We start from the raw sequence: 26888 nt of genomic DNA on the forward strand, positions 1-26888 counted from the left end.
AATTAGGTCATCATGCAGTATTGCTAAGATCGAAGATTTTAGATTTAAGAACACTAAAAAAAAGGTAGAAGCACACTCTGTATGAACACAGACTCAAATATTTCAAAGCATTTTCAAAGAACAAACCTTTGCTGAGATCACACCTAATATACTAAAAGCTCAATCTGTCACAATCAAAAAGAAAACAGACCATTTAGAAAGAAATTATGGATAATAAAACATATACATCAAGATCACATTTTAAGACATTATAAAATACTTCTAAAAGTTTTATCAATTTTTGCTGCAGGGAACCTGCAGCTCTAACAGAAAAGCCAAAGAGCCAGAATAGAGCTATCCAAACTAAATGTTTCTCTCATTAATATATTACCTTTCTTTGACTGTAGATATCTCACAACCCTTATCAAAGTAGGCCAGATCCGTTTCATTTCCCTAAGGTTAAGCTGGTGAGCAGTATACAGAGTATTCATCAACTAAGGAATGGCCACCATTCAATGACAAATATAGCACAAGCTATTTTTCATCTGTCCTATTTTTTTTTTCTTGGAGGCTGAGATGTAGCTTTTTCTAGAAATCACAATTGGCAGCCTCGAAGATGCTGGTGCCTTTGTCCTCTTATGCAATTCCTGGTGTCCCCCTTCTCCCCCCAACAGGAATAAAAAGAGATTACATGGCTGTTCTCCATTTCGGGGCAGAGGAGGCTGGATAACCAATCTTCCCTGAAGTTATGTTCTGAGAACACTTCACAGGCTACCAGGGGAAGAGGGAGGGATCGTTTTTCATTCATTTTAGTTGCTGGAGTGGGTTGGGGGGAATCAATACCTTTTATCATGGCCCAATGCAGCCATCTTCTGCAAGAACCAGCTAGCCCTGCTGTAGTCATCCTCTGGTGCTGGAGCAGAAGGGAGAAAACTGATATCCCCCATGCTAACCAGCCTTAACAACAGATGGTAACAACTTGCTTTTTCTTTGAAAAGATTTTTCTTCCCTACTTTTGAAAGTTACTCTCTGGGAAGCACGTTCATTCTGACCCTCACAGTAGTCCAAGGAGATAAAACCCAATTTCATCTAACACTTCCGTTATCCAATTTATGACACACAGCAGTAGGCATTGCTGTTACTCCCTTCGTGGTAAACAAGTTTTACTAAAAGCAAAGCACAGCTTTGTTTTAGCTTTGTTTCCAGCTACTGTTACTCACTATTTTATTAACTATTATTCCCCAGCGAGCTGACCGATTCTGTACTTCATGAGATGTTACCAGGATGTGGCATTCAAGTTCTGCAATTTCTTCTTTTTAAGTTATTTCTACTATATGTGCCACTGTAATATGTCAGTGTGTGGCAAATGTTGGTTTAGCCTGAGCAGTTCAGCATGGTGCAGAAAGCATGCAAGACAAAGACAGCATTAAATGTTCCTTCATATGTCCTCCAAATAATGAGACAAAAATTCTAAATAAATTTACTGTTATTTTTTCCAAGACAACTAATCATCAGCTACGCCTACCAAATCCTTAGTTCAGATACCTTTCCCCTGAACTTCTGAAGTAACTGCCTCTGTCTGTAGTCCAAGATTACGGTGATGCAATAGTTCACTGCCAGTTTCTCTTCCAAAAAAGAAAGTACATTGAAATGAAAGTGAACACGAGGAAAGTTATGCTTACAATCAGCAACACTCAACCTTTTGCAGTTGTTTTCCATCTAAGGAAGATTTGATTCTTTGGCTACTAACAGTACAGGGATTAAGCTCGAAATTCCGTATCTTCATATACACACTCTCACCCACAACACCAACATACAAACACCTTCTAGATTATAATAAACTAAATATTAATGTCTTGGGATGCAAGTTACAGTAATCATGTGAGTGAGTTTCACATGTCCATCTAATTATCGTTAAGCCTCAATCTCAGGTCAAACCCTCTCATTGTAATAAATGCATGCTTTGTGGCTAGTTATTGTCTCTTTTGGGAGAGTGAATAATAGGGGTGGCAACTTTTAAGACATCAAGTAGAAAGATGTTAGTCTTCCACTGTAAACGCTACCTACGATCAGCCACTTTACTTCTTCCAAAAGGTAAGTGAAAGCAGAATTACCCTCCCAGTGCTTTCAAACATACAAAGATAAAAAACAAAGCCGTCAGATCCTCACATCAGTGGAAGTAAAAACCAAACAGCTCAAGCACTTTCGTTTCAAATAATTCTGAAAAGCAAAGGAGGAAAAAAAAAAAGGCATTACAGCTGTCAGGTGAAAGAAAATCCTGCGGACTGCTTTGCATTACAAGCGCATGACCAGAATAAAAACATTTTATTTTCCAGCTTTGCTTTTTCCTTTGATAGGAAAAAACCCCTATAGACCCACAGGTGGTAAAACATTAAATTAACAGGGGAGGAAAAAATAAATATAAAAAAAGGTATGTGTACCTTTAGCCCAGCATATCGGGAATGGGCTACAGCCGCTTTTCTCCATATAGATAGCACCTGCTCGCTTCGGGGCCTGCTGGCCTGCCACTTCCAGCAACCACATACACACGACCGTATAGAGATTCGAGCCAGGCTTCGGCATACAATGTCCCAATTCAGCGCTCCAGCAGTATGCGGTCCTGCGGCGGGCTGGGGTGGGCGGGGAGTGGGGGGGGGAAAGAGGCTGCGAGCCGCTTGAACGTACTCGGTCCAGACAGAAGCGAGGAGGAGAACCGCTAACCTTCCCCGGGCGAGCTGGGCTGGCTTCACCTGGCGGCGGGAGCGGCGGGAGCGGCGGGAGCGCGGCCCCGCAGCGCGCCCCGGGCAGCGCGCTCCGGCGGCGGCGGCGGGGGGGGCAGGCCGGGCCGCTGCTTCATCTTCTCACGCCTCGGCGATTGAAAGCCCGGACCATCCTTTCCCGGGGGTGAGCCGCCGAGGAGGGCGAGAGCAGGCGGCGGAGTGAGCGTGGATGCCCGTACTCCTGCCTTCATTCAGGAGGGAGGCGGGGAGGAAGGAGGGGAGGCGATTAGCGAGCGCCGCATTAATATGCTAATCTCCCCCTTCTGTTCAATTCACCCGGCAGCCTCCTGTTTACCGAACTGACAGCCGCTCCTGAAAGCGACTAAGCCGCAAATCAAGCCTGACCCGGGTCGCGGCTGGCGATGCGCTTCCCCCGACCATTTTCCGTCGCTGTTGTTTCAAACTCACGCCCTGGGCAGCTCCTCTCCGCCCGCCCCGGCCGCCCGCCGCCCGCCCCGGCTCGGCACAATGAAGCCCCGCACAAAGCCCCGGCCGGGGCCCAGCGCCCGCGGCTGCTCCGCCGGATCGCACCTTCCCACCGAGCGCTCGGAGCCGGCCATCGCCTCCCTGGATTTTGTATCTAAGACTTGGATACGGCCGTACCGAAAAGAAGCAGCCGACACCCTAAAAGGGCACGAGAACTTCCATAAACTTCAGCAGGAATGGGGGTTAGACCTACAGCACCACCTGCTCGACTTCACAACTACGGGATTATTGATGGAAGAACCCCGGTAACGTTCCTTTGCCTTGAATAAAGGGCAAATATCACAGCCCGTGCCAGTAATTACTCAGTACCACATCTAGCCCTCCTCTAAACCCAGGGCTTCTTGACACAGTTGTAATCAGAAGGCAAAGGTCACCACAGACGTACACACCACATGCTGCCTGGCATTTGTTTCTTCTTAACTTTGCAGCACGTAACATCAAAACTGCTTACAACTATTTTTTTCTTTTAAAAATGCGAGTGTAAACATTGCAAAAGCATACGTTTATAAACACACATTCAGGCAGCATATGTATATGGAAATAAAGTATCTTTTGCTAGGAGTAAAATGGATTTCACAAAAATTCTAAAAGAACTGATTCAGCTAAAATACGTACTTTAAAAAAAATTAACAGGAACAAGACTTACACTGATCATTAAAGCTCTTTATATATTCCATGGTAATCTTTTCTAACTCCCAGCCCTCAGCAGTAGGGAAGGCGTAAGGCTTATCCAAGACTATAACCAAGAGGGAATTAATCTAAAGCTAGCAGCCTTCAACTTAACCTCTCTGCCTACTTGTTACAGCACACACTCATCTACAGCATATGTTTAATTACCATTCTTTACCGATAATACGCCCATCTTCATTTCTCAATACACTGGCTATGCAGAACTACAGTGTTGTATGTCAAAACTCTTGATAAATACAGTTGCTGCTTTTTTTCAAGTATTGCTTTCTTCTCTATTTAAAGGAGAAAAATATTCACACAAAAAAAAAGAAAAAAGAAAAAAAAGAGAGAGAGATTAGGCCACAACCAGGCCCATCAGATGTTCTGCATCACTGCTCAGGCACAAAGCTCTTTCTGGGGCTGAAGAAAGCCAAAGGGAACTGAAGACATGCCTGGATGCCTTCCTCCCCCCCACTATAAAGTTTTCAAAGCCCCTAAGTGCTACACAGACAGCCAACTACTTCCAGCAACAAGGTCGATTCTATTTAACTTCAATAATAAAGCAAAACATGTTCTAGTAATATTCCAAACACAAATTACTGTATTTGTGTCTGCCACAGACACAAGATCTGCGCCTTTCTGGTTCAAGCTGCAGCTCACAATGCAGGAAAGACGCTTTTACACATCCAGCTCTGCCACGGGCTTCCTTGAGGACCTTGAGCCAGTCAGCCTCATTTCATTACAAAATAGAAAGCTCCAGATTTAGTTTTCTCCAAATTGGTCTAGTCTGTGCTTTGAGATGTAAAATAGAAAAAGCCTGTGTTTCTTCCATAAAAATAAAGTGTTTTGCAGAAAACTAGCTTAAAAAAATGGTAAGGCCTAAATTAAGTTTTATTCATGAAAACAAAACCCTTTAAATATCAACTGGTAAGTGCATTACCAAGGAGAATTTTAATAAACTGAATGAGTGGACCTGCATTTTTCTTTATACTTTTAACTGATGAGACTAAAATAGATTATCAGTCCAAGTGTCAAGCGATACTGTCTGCTCATTACAGCTATCTTTATTGATGATACAAGTATTATAATCACTCTCCTCAAGGACATACTTTCTTGTTGTAATATTAGGCTACAAAATGAAGGCAAAACCAAAGTACTACATCACAGGAGAATTTTTTTTTATTCAATTTTAGAAGTTATCCAGTATTTTACACTCTGAGTATATATTTTTCAAAATAAGCCAAGTGCTTCCTTGATGCTAAGATTTTTTTTAAATCACTTAATTTCTATTTGTTATTGTAAGAAGTAACCAGTAGGCAAATGCTCATTCTCTTCTTTCAAATAACATGATCAGTTTTTCTGCACAAAAAAGCCAAAAGCATAAAATTTGTGTTCTGGAGAAAGTCAGAAACCCCAAACTTTCAGTTGCAGGAGGGAAGGGGAAGCAGGGATAGAGCAGAAGACAAGGCATAAAATTAAAAGAAGGAAAAAAAACAACAAACCCAACAGCAGCAAAAAAACCCAAAACAAACAAAAAAACCCCACACAAAACCAAACCAAAAAACCAAAATACCAAAACCTGGAAAAGTTAAATGTCTCTAGTATACTCAATACCAGTATTTGCAACATTTTATAAATCTGCTCATCAAGTAGGTATCTGAGTACCAATTATGTAAAATAATCTGTTTTAAGTAATGCCAATCAGATTATAACATTTACTGAGGTAAGGAACATCTGTCAGAAATTAGGACTGTGCAACAGGAACATTTGCTCTTGTGCAAGATTCTTATGCTGACATACACTGATAGTATCTGCGTAGTACTCACTGTGTAAGCAATGATGCTAACAGCTATAAAAGAAAATTATAAAAAAAATTTCAAAAAACGGATCCATTTATACTAAGAACATGTAGAAGTACTGGCCATCTCCCTAAAATATACATTCTAAACAGAAAAAACTCAGACTACCCCAACAGTAACAGACAGGCCAAGGTCTTCAGCTAAGAAATGGCATTTTGCCTCCAAGGAAATTCAAGTCAAGACTTTTCTACCGTGACTATGACTTTGGTTGCTCAATTTCAGCTTGGTTTTAAAGACTACTAAATATCAGCATCAGCTTTTTGAAAGCAAGGGAGAAAAAAGTCAGAAGCTTTTGAATTGTATCAAGGCATTTAGTTTTGTTTTAATTTTGCCTGCAGGGCTAATCCTGTCTCCTAGTGAAGTCAACTGCAAAAATCACAAAGCCTTGTGGAATAAAGTGTTAAACAGTTTTGTACGACTGGGAGGCACATAAAAGATTGTATAATTTTTTCCACTCAAGCTTACCCAAACAAAAATAAAGATCTAAAATGCCTATCAGATGAACCGGCAAAGCTTAGCTTTCTCTAGGGTTCTATCTAGAGGCTGAGCTCCTGTGGGGTGTCTGGGATATCTAATCAGCAGAGAGCTAACTACAGTTTCTCCCTCAGCGAATGGCATCATTAGGATCTCTCTGCTATTCAACCAATTATTTTCACATCAGTTAATATCTCTATTCATCAAATTTTGATCAAACTGGCTGGCAAGTTCAAGTACTGTTGGAAAGGCGAACAGGACAGAGCCAAACAGAGAACACTTTGCATGATTTTGATTGCCCTGAGAAACCAAACTAAACTCAGTATTCAGAAACTTTGTGAAGAAAGCAGACAGATCTGTATCAAAGCAGCATTTGACAGCAGAATAAAGATGTTTTTCAGTTCCTCTTCTGCGACATCTCAGCTACCACATGAACATACCAGCAACAGAGATCTCCTTCCAAGAGAGAGTAGAGAGCAGCCCATTTGCTTGTTAAGACAAAAATGAAGAGCTACAGACTAGAGCATAGCAATCACATCATCATCATTATTATTTTGGACTTGATCATTCATAGCCTTAGCCACTTCATGGGCTACTGTTTATTCCTCTAGTAATTACTAGAAGCTGAAGAACAAATGCATTTATTTTAAGAAGATCTGCATATTGATATAAGAGATGGAAGAACAACATTTCTTCATCGCATTCATTTTGCTAATAAAAAATGAGAGCTCCCAAACCAAGTTTGCCCTCGGGAAAACTGGAGGATTTTTTCTGTAAAGCCACAAATGCTTTTACTGAGACAACTGCAGAACAGCCTGTAAGTCTAAGAGTGCCTGATGACCATTCTAAAAACTAAAACTTGTTTATTGCTCACGTGACAATCTTCTGCATCCTAATTCATTTGCTTTTCCATGTTTGTATCCAAAATTCTGCAAACATGGTCTCCAAACATTAAAAGTGCACCATAATCTTCATTAATCTTCATTGTCTCGAGCTTGTTCCTTATGGGTTTTTTTTAATTACTATAATTATTTTGTGTGTGCGTGCATAATATTATAAGAGTGGAAAATATTATCTGCCCTAAGTTTCCCTTTAGCCAGAGTCAAACAAACATCTTCTCCTTTGTTCACAGGAACTATTGAAAAAATGGTGCATCGCCATTATATCAGATCTGGAATTACAGTTCCTGAAGTCTACCTTACACTAAGTTCAAGTTTGCTAAGGCTGTCTTAGAAATTTACCTTGGATTACCTGGTCTCTGAATCCATCATCCTTGCCCACTAGCAACCCCTTGGCCCTCCACCCACATCTTCTCTAGCATGCAGTCTTCTCCTGAACACCCTTTGACAAAGGGCACAACAAGAGGAGAAGGATGACAGGTTCCATGAACTCAAAGGATCTCTTAAGACTGAGAAACTCAGTCATCATTATACTGCCACCAGCAGAGATGTTCTTTCCTATTTAACTATGAGCATTCTGACAGATAAAACTGAAAGACAAATGACATTTTACTTTGAGTGTCAAAATTCAAGCCCAGTCCTTCAACAGAAATAATTCAGCACAACTGAGAAGCCACACTGTCTCCCTGAATTCATTTTACTCTGCAATTGGACAAACTCAATTCCATGCTCTAGATTAGATTAGGCCATTTTTCTCCTGAACAAAAAAGGTAAGGAGGACTTACAAAACAAACCTTAAAGAATCAATAAAAAAAAGACCAGAACAAAAACAACAAAAAAAACACCCCAAAGCAAACTACTAGTAACATCCATTGCCTGTAAACCTAAGTGCTCTTTTGTAAGGTTCCCATCAATCAAATGAAAAATTTAGATTTGTGATTTTAGTCTTCATTCTGAACTTCTAATGCTACCTGCTTTAAGATTTCTTGCTCAGAGAATGCTTGGGATTTGAACGAGTACAACAGACTGAAGCTCACACTTCCTAAATTCAACCTGGGGCAGTCAATAGCCAGGAAGAGAAGAAAATACACTGCAAGATTCACACAACAGTGCTTCTGCTGACCAGAAGAAGATACCAGTATCCCAACATAAACTCATTCTAGAATATAAACTGCTTTGGATCTCTGCTTAGGACATTCTTCTGGCATAAATTCAATCTCATACGGAATTTATTGTTATCTTCCTCCATTTGGTGAGCTTTAGAGTAGAATACATCTAGGGTATTCCTGAAAAATGCAATTTTAAAGCAACACTATCACCTTCTGGGCCACAGTCAGCTAATTAGCCTTACTAGCCTCTGAACTAGATTTTAAAATGGCTGTTGACAGAATTCACTGCTTTTATTTTCAAGTCTCAACCTATTGATAGTAGTGAGGTGGCAAAGGGAAATAGAGCAGGATGTTGGGAGAGGGCAGGAGGAACATAGTGTTAATGAAGTTTCCCATACTTCCCCTTCCCAAAGGATCATCTGATGTTAAGCAGCAGAGCAGACAGCATGCAGCCTCCTAGCCCATGCTGTTAAGACAACAGATGTTAGAAGGACCACTAAGTTAACTTTATTTTTATTATTTCATAAATAAAGACTAGCCATTTTTTAAACCCATATGGGTTGTATTAATTTTCAAGCATGAAAGTTGTAGCAGATTTTCTTGTGGGTGGACTAACCTGCTCATATTCTCCTACTTCCTTCCATTTACTTTTTGAAGGCTTACTGTAGAGAAGTGTGAAGTCAGCGCCATGAAAGCTGAGAATGGTTTAAAATTACTCCTTCCTTAGGGCACTGATTCCAATCTTATGCCTCTTCATGTCCTAGGCTATTTACAAAAAAACCCAAACAACAAAACCGTTGCTATCCTCAAGACATCTTTGAGAAGTTCCTTCACAATTCCCGTGCTTAAAGCAAAAAACCTGCTTCATGAAGATCTGGAAAACTAAGAGGAGAAAAAGTGAACCCTGCACATCCTGCTCCTCGTTTTACTGCAAAATAAAGCCTGATAATTTTGCTCTGTGACAGCCTCACTGTGGTTATCAGTTTGCACTGCTTCTCTTCAATCTTCTCAGATAGGGAGAAAGAAGAGGGGTGATAGGAGAAGGAATGAGACAAAGCTATCCAGAATGGTCACCAGAACCTTTCTTGACCTTATAAAGCTTCCTCTCTCTATGGGGAAAACCTTCTATTTCTGAGGTGAACATAGTAGAAGGTATCTGAAGAGGGAGGACTCCACCCCTTTGATGCAGTTTAAAGGAAACACATTCTGCAAGGATTACTTTTGTTCTGTGGAAGGGATCCATGAGTGCATCAGTTGACCTTACAGATGCTTCTTAAAACCCCTCTTCATTAAATCAAGGGTAACCTAGAAATAATTAGTCACATCTTCTAAGAGGGATATAGGAAAATGAAGTTGCTTATGAGTCAGCAAGTCTCTTCAGTGTCTGTTCATATCTGGGCTGCTTTCTCTCTCATCTATCTAATAACTGGTTACACAAAAGAAAGTAAGAAAGTTGTGCAGCCACAGAGGGTCCAATTAATTTACCGGAAATGGTATAGTCTGAACATGTCTCCCTTGTCCTGCTTCTCCTCCATTTGCTTAAAACAAAGTTAGAACAACAGCTTACCAAAAAACTTTGTGCTAAAAAGATGTTTACAACTAAGAGTTGTACCTGATTTATGTCTCACTGCACCTCAGAAGAAAGTACGGAATTTTCAAAGACTCCCAGTGTTACATAAAACACAATATAATGTTAGCAATTCCTCAGACTTCCAAACCATTAAATGCAATTAGAAACTGAATAAAAAATAATCCATGACCTCACAATAATGCAACATTATTCCATTTATATGTAAAAATACACTGGTGGAACTGTTAACATTGTATTTCTTAGTGAAGGATGAGCATAGCATAAATCCCCTATGTATAAATAAACCCTTACAGGCTAAGACAAATAGCTATCTAACTTTAAAGTTCCAGTGTTACAGAACAAATCAACAAGCTAGTGTTGACAACCTTCAAGTCTGAGAAAACAGAAAATTAATTTTTAATTTTTACATAACAACTTTTTAAAGTTTTATAATACAAGCATTAAGCCTGCTCTATTAACCAAGCAAATTCTGTGTCTGACCTATCAAGCAAAGACTAATGTATTTAAATACCAAGAAAATGCTGTTAGACACAAATTCCCCTTTCCCTCTCCATTTAGCATAATTTGGATTCAAAACTGTTGCATGAGAAATTCAAAAAATAGAGGTTTATGTTTTGTTTAGGAGAACCTCTAGTAGAGCCCAGGTGTAGCTGAGCCTCTAAACCACAGAAAATTTAATTCCTATTCACTTTAAGCAATCCCTCTCCCAATTTTATACCAAGAAGGGACATTCACTTTACAAGAGCTTTCACCTATATCTCTGCTTCATGAGAACAGCAATAAACTTTCAAGGAGCATTTTCTCAGGCAGTCATTTTATGCTCTGTTATGGGAAATCAAAGGTCATCTTCAGCTAACACAAAACCTGTTATTCGATGCAAAATCCACCACCTTAAATAGCCTCATTTGTTGCTCCAATTACACAAGACAGCTTGTAGTCAGCACAGTTCTGTTGAACAAGTCATGTTTACCTGCAAAAATGCCTGCAGAGTGGTATGAAAGTGCTCAGAAAACACAAGAATATGTTGCTTAGTTTTAAAAAGGCTTCCAGGAGCTCACCATCAAAAGCTCGTTAGTTTAGCTAACCAGCTGTGACACTAGATGAAACAGCACTCAGTATTTCAAAGACAGCAAATATCCCTGGCCTTCATCCTTTTAAAATACATAAATTTATAAGCAGACCAATACAACCAACTCTGTAGCTCCAAATTCAACTGAACTTTAAGCGTACAAAACTTTAACCATTGACTTGAGGACAACTTCAGCACAGAAGGAAATGTTTTGGTGAAGCTGAAAACACATTCAAGAACACTATTATAAAAATTAAACTAGGCAAAGATCTGCAAGACCAACTGATACAGCTGGAAAAGAGCTAACTTTCTGGGCACAGCCCTTCTTCAGATTTAGGGGAAGGGATATTAAAAAAGTATCCTATGTCTTCAAATGGTAGACAAAACATCAAAAACCCCACCTTTCTGATGGCAGCCTGAATGACCTACATTACCAAACACCACAGCAACATTGTCAGCACATAACAGCATCTGACAGCACCAAGAGCTCATCTCTTGCTTAGTACTGAGCTGTCAAGCACCACTTCCAAAAAACCTGTGGTATTGGTCTCCACAATCTCAACTGATGTATTTCAACCAAGACACAGTACTGAAGCTTTTAAGAGAACAAGAGACTGGGACAAAAATCAGTGAATGCATAAACAGAGGAAGACTATAAGCCTTGTCCTGTCACCAAGACATGGAAAACAAAGTGTAGTAAACTTAAAGCAGTAGTAGAGAAGTTCAAGTACCCCGAAATGAAAGCATAGTAAGAATTTTTAAATTGAAGATGGCAGTTTCACAGCTCCTTCTGAATAGGTTAAGTATCTCTAAGGAATGACTTAATTCTAGTCAATTCTACCTTGGGGTAGGACAGGCTTCCTTTTAATCCTCAAATTTTGAAGGATGCCAGTCATGAAACAAAGCCTGATCACTGTCCTTCAAATTTCTACTTAAAACCCTTTTTAAAGAAATTCTATATCAAATTCTCAATAATTCAGTTACTGATGTTTCCAGAACCTCAATGATCATGGCTACCTCTAACATCTCACTGTATCATTTGGCTCCCCCACCTTTCTCTTATCGTAAGGCCTCAAGTTTCAGTAACACCTTTTACTCCTCCTCTTGGAGGATGCATAGTCAACCAGGGAACAGTCAGTAGCAATTTCAACGCTCATCAATAATGTGTTACTTGGACTAAAAGCCTTAGTTGCATTCTGTTTTCACTAGCAGTTCAGCTGCTCTTCAAGTACATGGAAGTTTGCTCTACTACGACATAGAACCATTTTGCTGGAGCTGTTTGTAAAGTGTCTGCAGGACAAGCAAAAAAACAATCACAACCATGTGTGCTTACAACCTGGTCCAGCCAGCCTTTGCAGATTTAGTTAAAAAGCAGGTAAATCTGAATCACAACATAAAGGCTATTAATCCTGGAAATAGAGTTCCAATATTTCTCTACATTAAGCCTTTCACAGAAAGAGTTATCACATATTGCTATGAAAAAAAAAAGAAAAAAAAAGAACTAAAAACAAAAAAAAAATCAAACCATGTGAAACCATTCCAGCAAGTAATCTGAATGGAGACTGACTAGAAATTTTAAACTTTTTTTTAAAGGGATAATTAGTGAATAAAGATATAATCTGGAAAACATCTTTGTGCCACAGTTAAACAATTACTTAGAATTTCTTAAGAAGTTTCACATCCATCACAAGAGTAATTCCAGCCCACTAATGGAAGCACAGGCGTTTAACACTCCACTTCTGTTATTCTGACCCCTTGTCAGAATAAAATCCTGAGGAAAAATGTGCTTGCAATGAGAACAGACTTTTTTGTTTTGTTGGGGTTTTTTTTCTTTTATTTTTAAGTTTGACCCTTCCATATGAAAACCTGAAGAACATCAGCTTTATGCCTGACAAAATAACTTCTGCAGTTTTTCATATTCAAATTATTGATCCCAGGGGAAAAGGCCTGCAGGAAACATCACAGCTATCATAAGCCGTTTGGATATATTCTTAAATATGTTCTTCACCTTCTGAAAATAAGAAAAGGAAGGAGGGCGGGGGGACGAAGTCATAGGTACAATATCTACCATTTTTCTTACTACTTCCTTTTTCCAGTCTGCTGCTGAGCAAAAAAACCTTGCACAAATAAGTTTTTAGCCAAGTACACAAGCAGAGCAGTGGACCTATACATTAAGAGCTATCAAGGATGTCAAAATAAACTAAATGAAGCTCATATAATTATTTATGGTCATTTTAGGTGTAACTTATAACAAAGTAGTTGATAAAAGCTCAGCCATGCAATGTTTTTCCTCTTAGTTTACTGTAGCCCGTGACGTTCTACTTCAAACAAGCTTATGTGTATTTTGGGAGAAGATCCCAAGCCACTCCCGACCCAGGTCTCGCAGAACAAAAAACACACTCAAACAACTAACATTTTATATAAACCCACTACACAAGATCCAGCTCGATTTTCAGAATCTTTCTTTCAGTAGCACTGTCATCCCCACCCTTCCTTTCCTTCATCGTTGCCACCATGAAAACCTTAGGTACTAACATACTCTGACACTACAGCAACCATCTCCAATGCACTCACCAAAGAAAGCTTCAGGTCTCATCAAAACCTACCGCTAATTGTGCCCAATTCCACTAGAATTAACTTACTGACAAGATGGAGGGATGGGGAAAATTTTCCTTTCCAATAACTTCATGCTTTATCAGCAGGAAGAAACAAAAAAATAAAACCCCCAAAACTAAAAACTAAAAAAAAATATAACATCTTAAAAAAACCTATCAAGGCTCAGTCGTTGCTCAGTCATTTAAGGTTGGTTCTGCATTAGGACGCTACAATATGTGATGCGAATATAAATGGACAGGAGACCAATGTGATGTGTGGGTTTAACAACCTCATACAGAAAACTGTTAAGTGTATTATACATCTAAGTTGAAAGAACTGCAAGAGTTGAAGGGGTTACAGAAATTCACTGAAGTCATACCTTCTGTGGAGTAGTCTTAAAAAAAGAGTGAAGGCATCAGGGGCATAAGCAGGATATTGCTCACAGAACAGAGGAAAAAACCACATGTTCATGTACCATAATTATTAATTTCTTCAGTTTTCAAAATTTCATGTTTTTCTTAAGTAATACTGCACCAGAACAAGATAATTTCAGTGACTGTGCATGTTTTAAAGAAGCAACAGAATCTCTCATTAATATCCTGATGCCCCAATTACAGCTCACTATCCTCCATTTGAAAGGCTGGCTCTGCTCTTGGATTTTTTTTTCTCTCCTGTAAGAGAAATTAGATGAATTCTCCCGTACTCTTAGCAGATACCACCCCTCCCTTGCCTATACAAAAACTTTTATAAACTCAAAAAACACCCCACACTACAAAAAAAATAAATCCTGTAAGTTCCTAACCTCTTACCAAATACCCTTTAAAAGTTCTGAAGTTTGCAACCATACAATGTCCCATGGTAACTGAGCAGGGGCACACTTCTTAAAGCAAGTACAGCCAGTCTTGCAATGTAAAAGCAAGCTGATGCTTGTAAAAGCAAGCTAATGCTTGACTATAGCACTGGAAGTTAGTTCACTGTTTGCACACACTAAGTATAAAACAGACAACAGTTTATACATACTCTGCTACTGTCAGGATGTTTCATTCCAGCAGTGTTTGCTATATTAAGCTAGAACAGGGACACCCAGTCACGTCTTTACAAAAGCACCCATTGAAATGAGTGCACCAGTTCCACCTCTCTACTGCAAGCCAGTGGCAACCTCCACTTGTGAGAAGTGCAACAGCATTCACTACACAGCTACTCTCCAAGGCCAAGAATTAGTGTCTCTTGCAGAAAGAGGAGAAACATCACATTTCTGTAACCTTGGTGGAGTCCAGACAAAATTCTACTTTAGATCTAGATCAAGTACATCGCTTGAATAACCCTTATCAATGGTCCCATCAATGGTCCCTTCAGCTTTTTCTGCACTACCATTGCCAGCCAGTTTGCCAGCAAGAACATACATGTGGGTGTATGCTGTGCAATGAACTTTCTTCACACATCACTTATGGACTGCCTCAACTGAATTTGAACTGCCAGTTTTGTAGACACCCATTTTGTTTCAACAGAATGAAAGAGAATATTTAATGGCACAGAACCCACAAATAACCATTTTCAGTCTGTATTCCTTCAACTCCAAACCAGGTAAACATCTTCTCATAGCAAATAAGCATCCTGTTCTAAGCAAAACATTACCACAAGTTATTTATTTTTTGACAGCATGTAGTACAGAGTTCTAAATCCTGCTGCAATTCCTCTGATACTACTACTGATAAAATTCAATAGCTTCTGTCCTAGGTAGTTTCCCCCACGCACCCCCCAAAAAAATACCCAAATAATTTCCAGGGTTGTTTTCTATTTTGTCCAAAAGCTTTGTCAAAAGCTTGCCTTTTTTCTTTTAAGAAGAATGCCAACTCTTCATATGTTTAAAATAAAGCATTGGACAATCCCCCTTCCCTGCACCCCTAACTATGCAAGATAAAAATTATCCACCTCTCCAATGGAAGACTAACAAACCTCTTCCTGGAAAACCTGGCTGAGGAGTGTCAACAGGTGCCCATATGACATTGAAGCTCAAGTTTCTTGTCCATGATCCTCAGTGAAAGAATATATACAATCTTAGTTATTTCTAAAACAAACTTTCCAAACTAGGAATAAAATTAAGCACACCATCTAAAAGAAGGGAGAAAATGTGCAGATGACTTAATTCAAAGCTGGACTGCTGTCGTGGTTTTAGCTCAGCTGGTAACAAAGAACCACGCGGCCGCTCGCTCACTCCTCCCGCCCGCCTCCGGTGGGATGGGGGGAAGACGGAGGAGAGAAAAGAAAAAAAAAACCTGGAACCTCGAGGGTTGAGATAAAGGCAGTTTACTGGGACAACACAAAGGAATTATAACAACAACAACGGTACTAATGAACGAGTATACAAAAAGAGTGATGCACAGTGCAACTGCTCACCACCCGGGACCCGACGCTCCGCCACTTCCCCCACCGAAAGAAGGATCCACCCCCCCGGCCCGCTCCCTATATATATACTGAGCATGATGTCACATGGTATGGAATAGCTCCTTGGCTAGTTCAGGTCAGCTGCCCCGGCTATGCCCCCCACCTCCCAGGTTCCTGTAAAAATTAACTCTATCCCAGCTGAACCCAGGACAACTGCATAACTGGAATTAGGATATTTCAAGTCATCCAGAGTGGAGCAGCACTGGTTCTCACCCACATGTTTTTCTGTCACTCACAAAAAGAAGTTGTTCAATTTTCCCTAGGAAGAGTATCATTATCCCTCCAAACTGCAAAATTTCCATTCTAAAGACGTTATTTGTAAAATTAATTCCTAACAAAGCAGATAAAAACTTCCAATTTGTCCTAAAATAGCAATGAATTAGAACAAAGGAGGAAAAGATCTTACATGCTATATATTCAAGTGATACAATTTGTATATGAAGCACCCTTGACTACTGGAACTCTTCCACTTTGAGATAACTGTATAGGAGTAAGCAAGAACAATCCTCACAGCAATATGTATGTCCCCAAAACCTTGGGAGCCAGAACTACAGACAGGAAATGACAGAGCAATGTGCTGAACTGCTGCATTTTTTTGTTTGTTTGTTTGTTTTAAACTCTCAGACTATTAACCCAGCTTGTTAACATTTATAGGAACATTGGGCACAGAACTCGAAGGACCTTTCACGTCATCAACTCTTACTCCCTACTTCCTCATGCAATCATGTCATAGTCCCATTAAGTGACAAATATATCCAATTTCACCTTCTTTGATCATCAAAACAGACTAAAGCAGTTATTAGGGGTGCCACATCATTCCCAATACTCCTGATTTACATCCTGATTTTTTTTTAATCCTACTCTCAATACTACCTATTGAAACGTCTTTCTTTCTACCCCATCTCCTCCTTTTTCCTTTATCCCTATACATGCTCCCAGAAAAACAATGGTCTGCAGCCAGGGCAAGTTTCTTAACTATAAACCATTTGATAGACTGTCATAGCAAATGAGGGAGGTTCCTGACAGCTGGAAGAAGGCAAATGGAACTCCTGTCCTCAAGAAGGGCAAGGAGGGCGAGTCTAGATAACTACAGGCTGTTTAGCCTTACCTCCATTCCTGACAAGGTGATGGAGCAAATAACCCTGGAAGCCATTTCTAAACATATGAGGACAAGAAGGTGATCAGAACAAGTCATCATGGTTGTATGAAGGGGAAATCACGCCTCATCATCATAGAAGTCTGTTAGGATGAAAGTACTAGCGTAGTGGACAACGGGATGTCATTTTTCTTCAGCAAGGCTTTCAAAATTGTCTCCCATGACAGCATCCTAACAGACAAATTGATAAAGTATGGACTAAATAAATGGACAGTGAGATGACCTGGACACCATCTGGACTGTCAGGCTCAAAGGGCTGTGATCAGCCGCTTAAAGTCCAGCTGAAAGCCAGCCACTACAAATAAGCTACAACAAATAAAAGATTAGTAATAACACCAATTTCTAAAGGAAAAAGAAGAAATTCTAAGTTACCTAAATTTTAGTGAGGTGTTTAATATGTCTCATCATCTCAACACTACTACATAGCTCACTGATAAAAATGTTACCTCTTTCTTAACAAACCATGCTGTTGCTATTGACCTGTGAGGATATTAGCTATAAAGTACAGATGGGAGTGCGGGGTAGATGGTAGTGTCAAAAGCACAGCCAAATTAAGCATAGAGTTTCACTAGAAAAGCTTGCAAATAAATAAAGTCAAGATTGTAGTTGTCATCTTCCCACCTCTCCAAAGAGTTCAATGCAAGAAGACAGATACCTAACAGTGATAGCTTACAAAGGATAAATATATTGCTTTTCTAAGTATCAAAGGTATATAACAATGGGAAAATTCATTTTATGAGGTACAGGTGATTAGATTATTAAAACTACTCAACAAAAACTTAAAATAGGAAGATTTAACACACAAATAGCAAGGAAAACTTCCTCAAAGTTACATTTCAGTTTTGTCAGCAATAATCTCATCCAGTAGTAATAGAAGTTTTGTGATATGGTATTTGGAAATCTAGAAACAGCACTTACCTCCCTGTCAGCGAAAAGAATTAAAACTATAAGACACATTTGTGTCAAAAGAAAAGCTTTCTCATCTTTTGAACCACAAGGGGCATGCAGACAGCTATTCTAACTTGGTAGCACTAACATTTCATAAATTGAGAAGTTTATAGTTCTGTACTCTTTCATTTGTAGGAGTACCTCATAATTTAAGTGCAAATAAAAAGTTACAACTAAAACCATTACAAATGTATGAAAATTAAGTTTACTGTTGGATAAAATCATAATTCTTAATAAAATCTGAAAGATTTCTAGAAGAAAAATATTCCTGATTTTGAAAGGGATTACTGAAAATCCTACTTCTAGTGAAAGAGACAGTGCAAGTTTCATTGTGTAATCCCTTAAGCACCATGTTACGCATTCTGACAAGAGAGGAACCATTTACAGTCTTACTGCAGCTTGTATTTAGTTCTTATTTAAAATTGAAGTGACAAATCAAAAAGCCACTATTTTGTACTTTTTTACTTTTGACTACACGGTTACATTTTCTTCTCCGTTAAGCAGGGACATTAACAACAGTTCTCTGCTCATGTTATTGAGTTTGTTCTCAGCTGTATGAATAATCACTGCATAATTTATTACCCCCTTTAATACATGTGAATATTTATTTTAAGAATTCTGCACATCCTCAATTCTGTCAGTTCCTGTTACTGCAACTTCATCTGGCAATCTCTCAGCTGATTTTTAATTTTCCATCTTTTAACATCATAGAAGTACCCATGCCGTCGTTGTTTTTTCGTTGGGGTTTTTTGTTTGTTGTGTTTTTTGTTTTTTTTTTTAATTCTAGTCTGAAAAGCTATGTTGCATTTCAAGTTGCTATATTTAGGTTCATCACACAGGCAAATGTAGATTTAGGATGTGGAAGATCTAATTACATAGCACAGCATTTAACACCTCACCTCATATGTGGTAGGTAAGAGAAAAAAGCAGCAGCAGGTTGTTTTGAGGCAGGTTGTGTGCTTCTGTGGAAAGTGCCAAGAGATGAATCTGGTTTTATTAAATGCATCACTAGCAGGCCTTATGTAAGAAGTAAGGCCATACACACTGATGGAACACTGAATGAGGACATGTTTTTAATTCAGGAAGAGCAACTGCTTTAGGTTGAGCTGAAATTGTGTAACAACTTTTTTTTTGGTCCTGAGCAATTGAAACTAAAACTAGTTCAAAAACCATTTAGTATTTCAAGGTAACAATGACTTTATGTGGATGGTGCTTACCTAAATTGTATGATATACATCAAAAAAATGTACACAAAACCAGACAGACTTCAAATATATTGCATATCTGAATTAAGCTACACAAAGGATACTCATTTCCTATTAATTTTTCGATACCTTACGCTAGGAGACAGGAAGATTTTACTTGACTCACCAGATGTTCTCCGAAGGAGAGAGTCATCAAGAACAAACATCTGCACCTAAGATTCCATTCTGGGAGAATGTTTAGTTCCATTTTTAACCAAAAGCCCAGTATATGCTCATTTCTTATATTTGTCTTTATTCTCCACTACCTATCTGGTTGTCGTGGTTTCAGCCTAGCTGCTAACAAAGCACCACGAAGCCGCTCGCTCAGTCCTCCCTCCCGGCCACAGTGGGATGAGGAGAGAATATAAAGGCAGGCTCCTGGGTCAAGACAAAGACCGGGAGGGATCACTCCCCACTTATGGTCACAGGCAAAAGACAGGCTCAGCTTAGGGAAAAAACAAAATCAGTGTAAATTACTACCAATCAAATCAAAACAAGGATAATGAGAAGTAAATCCCAGATCTTAGAACACCTTCCCCCCACCCCTCCCTCCTTCCCGACTCAACTCCACTCCCGGTTCTCTCCACCTCCTCTCACCAGTTGGGCAGGGGGACAGGGAATGGGGGTTGGGGTCAGTTCCTCACACCTTCCTGCTCCACCATGGGGTCCATCCCACAGGAGACAGTCCTTCATGAACTTCTCCAACATGAGTCCTTCCCACAGACCGCAGCTCCTCACAAATTCCCTGGCATGGGTCCTTTCCCTGGGCCTCACTCCTTCAGTCCCAGCTTGCTCCAGGGTGGCCTTCCCCACAGAGCGGCGGCCATCTTGTGAGGCCTCCATCCCCCTGCTCCGGCGTGGGCTCCTCTCTCCCCGGGCTGCAGGTGGGCATCTGCTCCCCCGCTCCCCTCCGTGGGCTGGGGGGGGACAGCCTGCCCTCTGGTCTCACCACGGGCTGCGGGGGCATCCCCTCCTCCCCGCCTTCCTCACTGACCTTGGGATCTGCAGAGGGGTTCCTCTCACATCCCAATCCCCTCACTCACTGCAGGTTCCCCTCTTAAATCTGTTCTCCCACAGGTGTTTCCACTGTCACTGATGGGCTCGGCCTGGGCCAGAGGCAGGTCTGACTTGGAGCTGGGGAAGCTTCTAGCAGCTTCTCACAGGAGCCACCCCTGCGGCATCCTCCCCCACTACCAAAAAAACCCCCACACCACACAAACCCATAACACTGGTATAGTTCGTTGGTATAGCTTTTTGCTTCCTTACTATTTCTTGATTCTGGTAATGAATACTTATTTGCACTACAGGATCAAGAACAAAGGACCAAGTCTAAAGAAGAGTCACCTACATCACACAGATGCTATACCTGTTTTAAATTCAGAGGGTGACAAAATGCAGGAAGCATTGTTTTTAATCCCAACAGTGCCAACAGATAAAGTTTAACTGTATTTACCAAAGGAAACCAGTCTTTCATTCCTCCGGGCATACTGTGAACACACTCATGTTCAAAAATAACTTCATATATAGACAGGCGTACTGTGTTCTCTATCTGGCTTTCAAATTACAGTATTTTAGCAAGTTGCCCACCAAGCCCCTACTGGTTCACATTCAAAAAATTCTCTATGCTCATATCCATGGCCTCAATCACAAGGTAGTAAAAAACCAAGTTACCCATAGACTTCAAAGCAGTGATACAGATTAATATAGGATAACTCTCCTGAGTAATGATTTAACTAACAACCTAATCAACTAACGCATTCAACAGCACATGAACAATCCTTCTTCACATGAAGATTTTGCTATGAAATCAAAGTGAAAAGGCAATGTTCTGGATGACTGTGGTATACCACTGACTAACAAATTTACATGTAATATAACCTCAAACAAGACACTACAATAAAGACCATTCCAAGTAGTCTCCTCCCTACTGCAAAATCTTCAAACATTGCAAGAGCCCCCACATTATGATGCAAATTTAAGAGTACTAAAACCAGGTGGCAAAAGCGAGAGCATTTTTAGTGACATCTGTTCTCCATTGCTAAAAGTGGTACTCAGAAAAAAAAAAGATAAAAGTTCTTCAAAACTTGAAATAAGAAAATACCGTTATTTATTGCAAATACGAGTTCTGATGATTAAAACTTCCCATTTGAATGTAGAACCTCATCTTTATTCAAATGTATTATATCTTTTATCCTGGCTATTTCTCCAATTTGTCAAATTTCTTTTAAATTTTAATCCCCTCATCCAACGTGCTTGTAACTCTTTTTGTATTGGTGCTACTGGCAGGTTAAATAGGCACATAGAGTCTATCATCATGGTCATTAATGGAAATACTGTAATATCACAGGGCAAGTCAGACCTCTGTGGGACTCCATTTGACACATCCTTCTCTTTTGATAATATTTTAAGCATTTTTTTAAAACAGGTTTCCTTAGTTTGCTTATCAGTGAATACTGTCAAATCCCTGCTATAGGCAAGCCGTGGTATACAGCTTTTCTACCCTCTATAAAGGCCTCTTTCCATAGCATGGAAAAAGGTTACCTTTGCAAAACCCTGGGCAAATTTTTGCCTTCTATCAGTACTTTAATGACACAGCTAAAAAGTACAATTAGGACACTCCCACACACATGCCCAAATTGAAAATAATAGTCTCATTGTGACTCAGATTCACAGTACCAAACTCTTCAAGTTCCAAATGGAAACTCGGAAGAAGTTTCACCACACATCACTGTTTTAGAAGCTGCAGGAAAAAAAAAAAAAAAAAAAAAACCACAAAAAAAACCACACAGCCACCCTTATCTTCCCATCAGCCTGACCCAACCACCAGGCATTTATTTTTCCAATATTCTCCACAAGTACTCACCTTCCTGACAAACGCTCTCAGCACTCAAAATCATTTTAAAGTTGTTCTCCTTAAAGGAGAACTTCTTCCACGTTTAGAGTTCTCTTCATGCTTCAAGCAAACATGATTTTTTCCAGAACAGCCACTCTAAACTTCGTGTGGAAAGATGACAGCATATCAGCTATCAAGCTTTTAACTGAAATTGCCATTTGATTCAAACGGGAAAGAGCAACTACTTCCAGAGCAGATTCGTATTGACTAAGTACCATTATACTTTAGATACACACTTGTAAAAAGGTATTTTGTGGACAGATATGAAGTACATCTCAGTAAGAAGAAATAAAAGAATGGATACATAAGCAAAATCACCAACGCAGAGTAAGGGCAAAAGGCAGCAGGCCTGATAATGAACATCCAATCCCTTGCTCAGCCAGGAGTATACTACACATACTACAGTTATGATTCTAGAATTCACATTACAAGTGGTGAATGGACAGACAAAACACTACAGAACAGAAGATATCTTCATTCTGAGCTCTACGCCACAACTTGAGCCCACAGCACAAGTGAATTTATAAAGCTTAATACGTGGATAAAGATCAAACGTATTAAAAACCAAAACCTGCTATTTTTAAAAATCGGGTCAATGGGGTTGGGTTTTGTTGTTTTGTTGTCATTTTTCTGTGTTTTTTTTGTTTGGGTTTGTGGTGGGTTTTTTTAGGTTTTTTTTTTTCATTTTTAAACACCACTGATAGAAGACACAGCGTCCAACAGAGCAGAGGGATATTTCCAGCTCCAGCACAAGCCACCTGTGTCCCCAGCCAAATGAAAATGTATGTCACCTTCCCCACTACCACCTGGGGAGATTCCTTCCCCCATAAACCACCCATCCACATTTCCTTGCACATTGTCCCTCTGATTCACCATTAATACTATTTGCATCTGCTCCTGATCTGTTCTTCTGACAGCTGCATCACACACTGTGCTGAGTCGTTTTAAGCATTAACTATATCACATGCATATTTAACAACTGCATATAAATATATCTCAGTTACCTCCTCCCCTTGTCAAAATACACTATTTAAATGTAAAAAAAATCTGAACCTCAACAGGTTTTGTTTTGACCTCAGATCCCCACATGACTAAGTACCATGACAGTGCCAATGAGAACCTATATTCCGATTATATAAAAGCATGACTATATTGCAAGCAAGCCCTGAAAAAGCTGCCTGCTGTCACATCAAGACATAAATGAAAGAAGAGAACTTACCTGCTGGCAAGGGAAGTCTTGAAATATCTGTAACGATAAAGAAATACATTTAGAAACAGAAGGAAAAATAGCTCTAAAATTGCATTGGCATAATCATTTTTTCTGCAAGTCTGTACTTATTTAATAAAGCACATTATCTGAAACAATTTGCTAGCTGCTAGGCATGCCACATGCAAATCAAATGCATTTTCCTTGTCTCACCCTGTTCATTAACAAGATTACATTTTGCCCACCTAACTGAAGGACAAAGATTATACTACTAGGCAATGAGTGTAATTACTACAGCAGAATACAGGTCACTATTACAAATTAAAGTGTTACATACGGATTTCACCATTATCACCTACATAATTTCAGAGCTGAAAGTGTCAGGGTGAGTCTTTGCATATGAAGAGGACATTATTGTGTGTTTTCTTTATTCTTAAACTTTTAGAGAAAAGGTAGCCAAGCTTACAAATGGGTAAGTATGAAACAGAAGAAATAAAGGAGACTGATTTTTGTCACCGAGGCACATGAGACATGGTTGCTGAACATTTTTATACTGAATGCCAAGGCTGTCTTGAGCTGCAATCAACTTACAAGAACCACTGTCTCAGTCTAAATAGATATAAAAAATTATACCTATGTTTCTTTAAGGTATAAATGCATATACATTAAATTTTCCTAAATAGGTAATTATATAAACTATAATTCATTATACTCCTTCTGCCTGCTTTTCATACATCTACTTGTCATCTCAGTACACGTGATCGTAACTGGGACTTGAAGTGCTGATCAGAGTTCAGAACAGAAACTAGAACCCACAAAGAACTAGAAAGCAAGGATTACTCAAAGCCTGTAAGGACAAGGACTAGGGACACACATCAAAGGGTTAACAAAAGCTGAAATAAATACTAGTATGGGGTGATGAGAAAGGGGAACTAGTAAAACAAATGAGTAAGAAACTGAACTGAACCTAAGAAAAAGGTCTGCACAGTTGTTTGGTTACAAGGAGACAGCAATGTTGAGTAATAAAATTGTTGTATTGGGTACAAAAATCCACGTGCAAATTGAACTTTACCCATAGAAGTATCAACTGGAACAGATTCAGAGATTATCAGGGCAGATGGTCACTGCTTTGCTACGTATTAGAAGAAATAACAAGGCTTCATAAATTTATTAGCCCCGCTCCCACCAACAGATTCTTAACATCATGCTTGCTTTCATTTACAATCCATGTTTGTGGCTGCAAAACATGATAAAATTTGAATACCAGAGAGAATTACACCTGAAATTCAAAGGCAGCCTACTAAAAATTTCAAACATGAACTGTAGTACTCTGAGGTGACAAGGAAATGGCAACACACAAAGCTGAAACACAGTTAAAACAGAAAATGAAAATAGCAATAGGACACCACAAAAATAGAGAAAATATTGCACACTTTATTCTGGTAGAATATATAAAGTTTAAAAAGATAATAAAGTACATTTAAAAGATGCTCATCATGCTGTTTGCTTATGAACAAAACCACCTTATGTAATAAGAAATGTCTTGACATAGGAGAAACCAAGACAGGAAGAAGATGCATAAACTGCAGGAAGGAAAAACCTCAAGTTGCCTCCTGCAACAGCTCCTGCACAGAATCCAGATCAGCGCATATGGAACGGAGCCTTCTTCCAGCAGGAAAATGTGTTGCAGTGACAATTATTTAGAAAGTTAAATAAAGAGAAAGGTTACATCTTTTTGTCTGTTTATATATGTTTGATAGTTTTCGTGCACTTTTTTATAAAGTCGCAAAAAAATTCCTGCTTGTCACTAGAATACACAATATGAACAACTGTAGCCACTCACCCGACCAAAACAACTAAAATTGCAGAGTAGAAAATACCATATTTGATTTTACTTTTCCTACAGTGATAGAAACTAACCTCTAAATTCCTTTTATAATTAAAGAACATTGAAAATTTTAAGGTACTACAAAAAATTAGGAGCCGTGTTAAATTTTTCTTCTAATTCTTGATGTATTGGAAATATGTTATCACAGCATTTATTATTCTTGAAGCAGACTATTTGGTTAAGTGTGCCTACACAATAGATTTCAGGAAAATAACGGTAAACATAACCACCAGAAAAATACATTATCATGTACACACAGATAGGCAAAAAACATTAATTTACATTCCAGGAACTTAGCCATGCAATTTCAAACACCTCCAGGGAAAGCTCTGCAGCTAAGACACATACATATTTTTAACTTACAAAAGACTTGATCATATTCTAGTGTTTGTCCCTAACACCTGGGCCACTGTTTCCGCTGTGATCTCTCCCCACACATGCACCAACATTCACATAGATCCCATTACTGCACTGGGACCTACCTAAATGGGGTACCTACACGAACAGCACCATTACTGTATTTAAGTCAAACACTGTAATGATTTCTTACTTCCATGTTCCACTGCAAATTAGTTCCATAAGTGCATTAACTGACGAGATACTACACCTCTGGGACAAGTATACTGAACAACTTCCTGCAAGTACACATTCTTCTCATACAATTTAGTGTAAGAGAGACAATTTTTTACGATTAACTGACACACACTAGATTTAAAAACAAGCAGGACAAAAGAAATTGAAGCCTGAAGGTCATATGCAATTCTGAGTAGACTGATAAATGCACTTCGCAAGTTATTTGTATCATATTTTTCAAAGATTTCCCTTAAACAGAAGGTCCTCTATAGGCTAATGTATCTTAATTCTGGCAAACACCAGCCACTACAGAAATATCAACTCATTATAGCATAAATGAAGCAAACACTGTCATGATTCCAAAGATAAAAGTAACAATTCCACTTTTGTGTGTATGTGTGTGTGTGCCCAGACACCACAACAGTAAGTGAAATGTTCATTACCTTCATGTGTTTCTGTTAGCTGCAGAGTCACATCAGGAACTCTGGTATTTCTTACCCTTGGGTTTAAGCTGTCTCCCCAGCTCACTCTCATCTTTTCTGGCTTGAAACTTCCTAGTTTTACTCTCCAAATATGGTTTTTCATTGAACATCTAACACTGAAAAAAAGATTAGTGGATTCTGGCAACATTTTTAAAGCTTCATCCACTGAGAAGTAAATTAAGACTATGCATTTAGGCAGGTCCTCATTTCAGATCAACAAACTTGCCTTCTTTGCTGTGCAAAACCTTTCCCTTTTTGAAGGACATTATAGCATTCAGATCTCTATACAGGAGAAAGTCATTCAGTGCTGAGATTTGAAGGGAAAAACCAAAAGTTAGGGTCCTTGAGAGCATTTGGGGGAGCTGTCCTGTTGGTGAGGATTCCCTCACGCAATGGAGGTCTGGACTGACTTTTCTCCCACAGCTCATTTCCTGAATGCATGTGAACACTGTCACACAAACCACATTTACAGCTGTACAACATGAACCAACCTTACATTTCCTATCTGCTCCAAAGTAGTTCTTCAAAGTGAAATTAAAAAT

The 26888-nt window shown here is 39.2% G+C and overlaps 1 protein-coding gene across 7 annotated transcripts in view; it reads right to left on the bottom strand.

The window, feature by feature from the left end:
• Window positions 1–26888, bottom strand: part of PTK2 (protein tyrosine kinase 2) — a 224281-nt gene that overhangs the window by 158246 nt on the left and 39147 nt on the right. For 3 of the 7 annotated variants that reach the window (XM_075024018.1, XM_075024020.1, XM_075024019.1), the window contains exon 3: window positions 23416–23442. Coding sequence is in view for 1 of the 7 variants with exons in the window: in XM_075024025.1 (XP_074880126.1) it covers window positions 2421–2466 (46 nt within the window). In the remaining 6 variants the exon portion in view is untranslated. Of the gene's footprint in view, window positions 1–2420; window positions 2503–23415; window positions 23443–26888 lie in introns of those variants that run through there. The other 4 variants (XM_075024016.1, XM_075024015.1, XM_075024025.1 and 1 more) reach the window with 3 other exon arrangements.

Source organism: Buteo buteo, chromosome 3 (genome assembly GCF_964188355.1).
Source record: "Buteo buteo chromosome 3, bButBut1.hap1.1, whole genome shotgun sequence".
Lineage (NCBI taxonomy): Eukaryota > Metazoa > Chordata > Aves > Accipitriformes > Accipitridae > Buteo > Buteo buteo.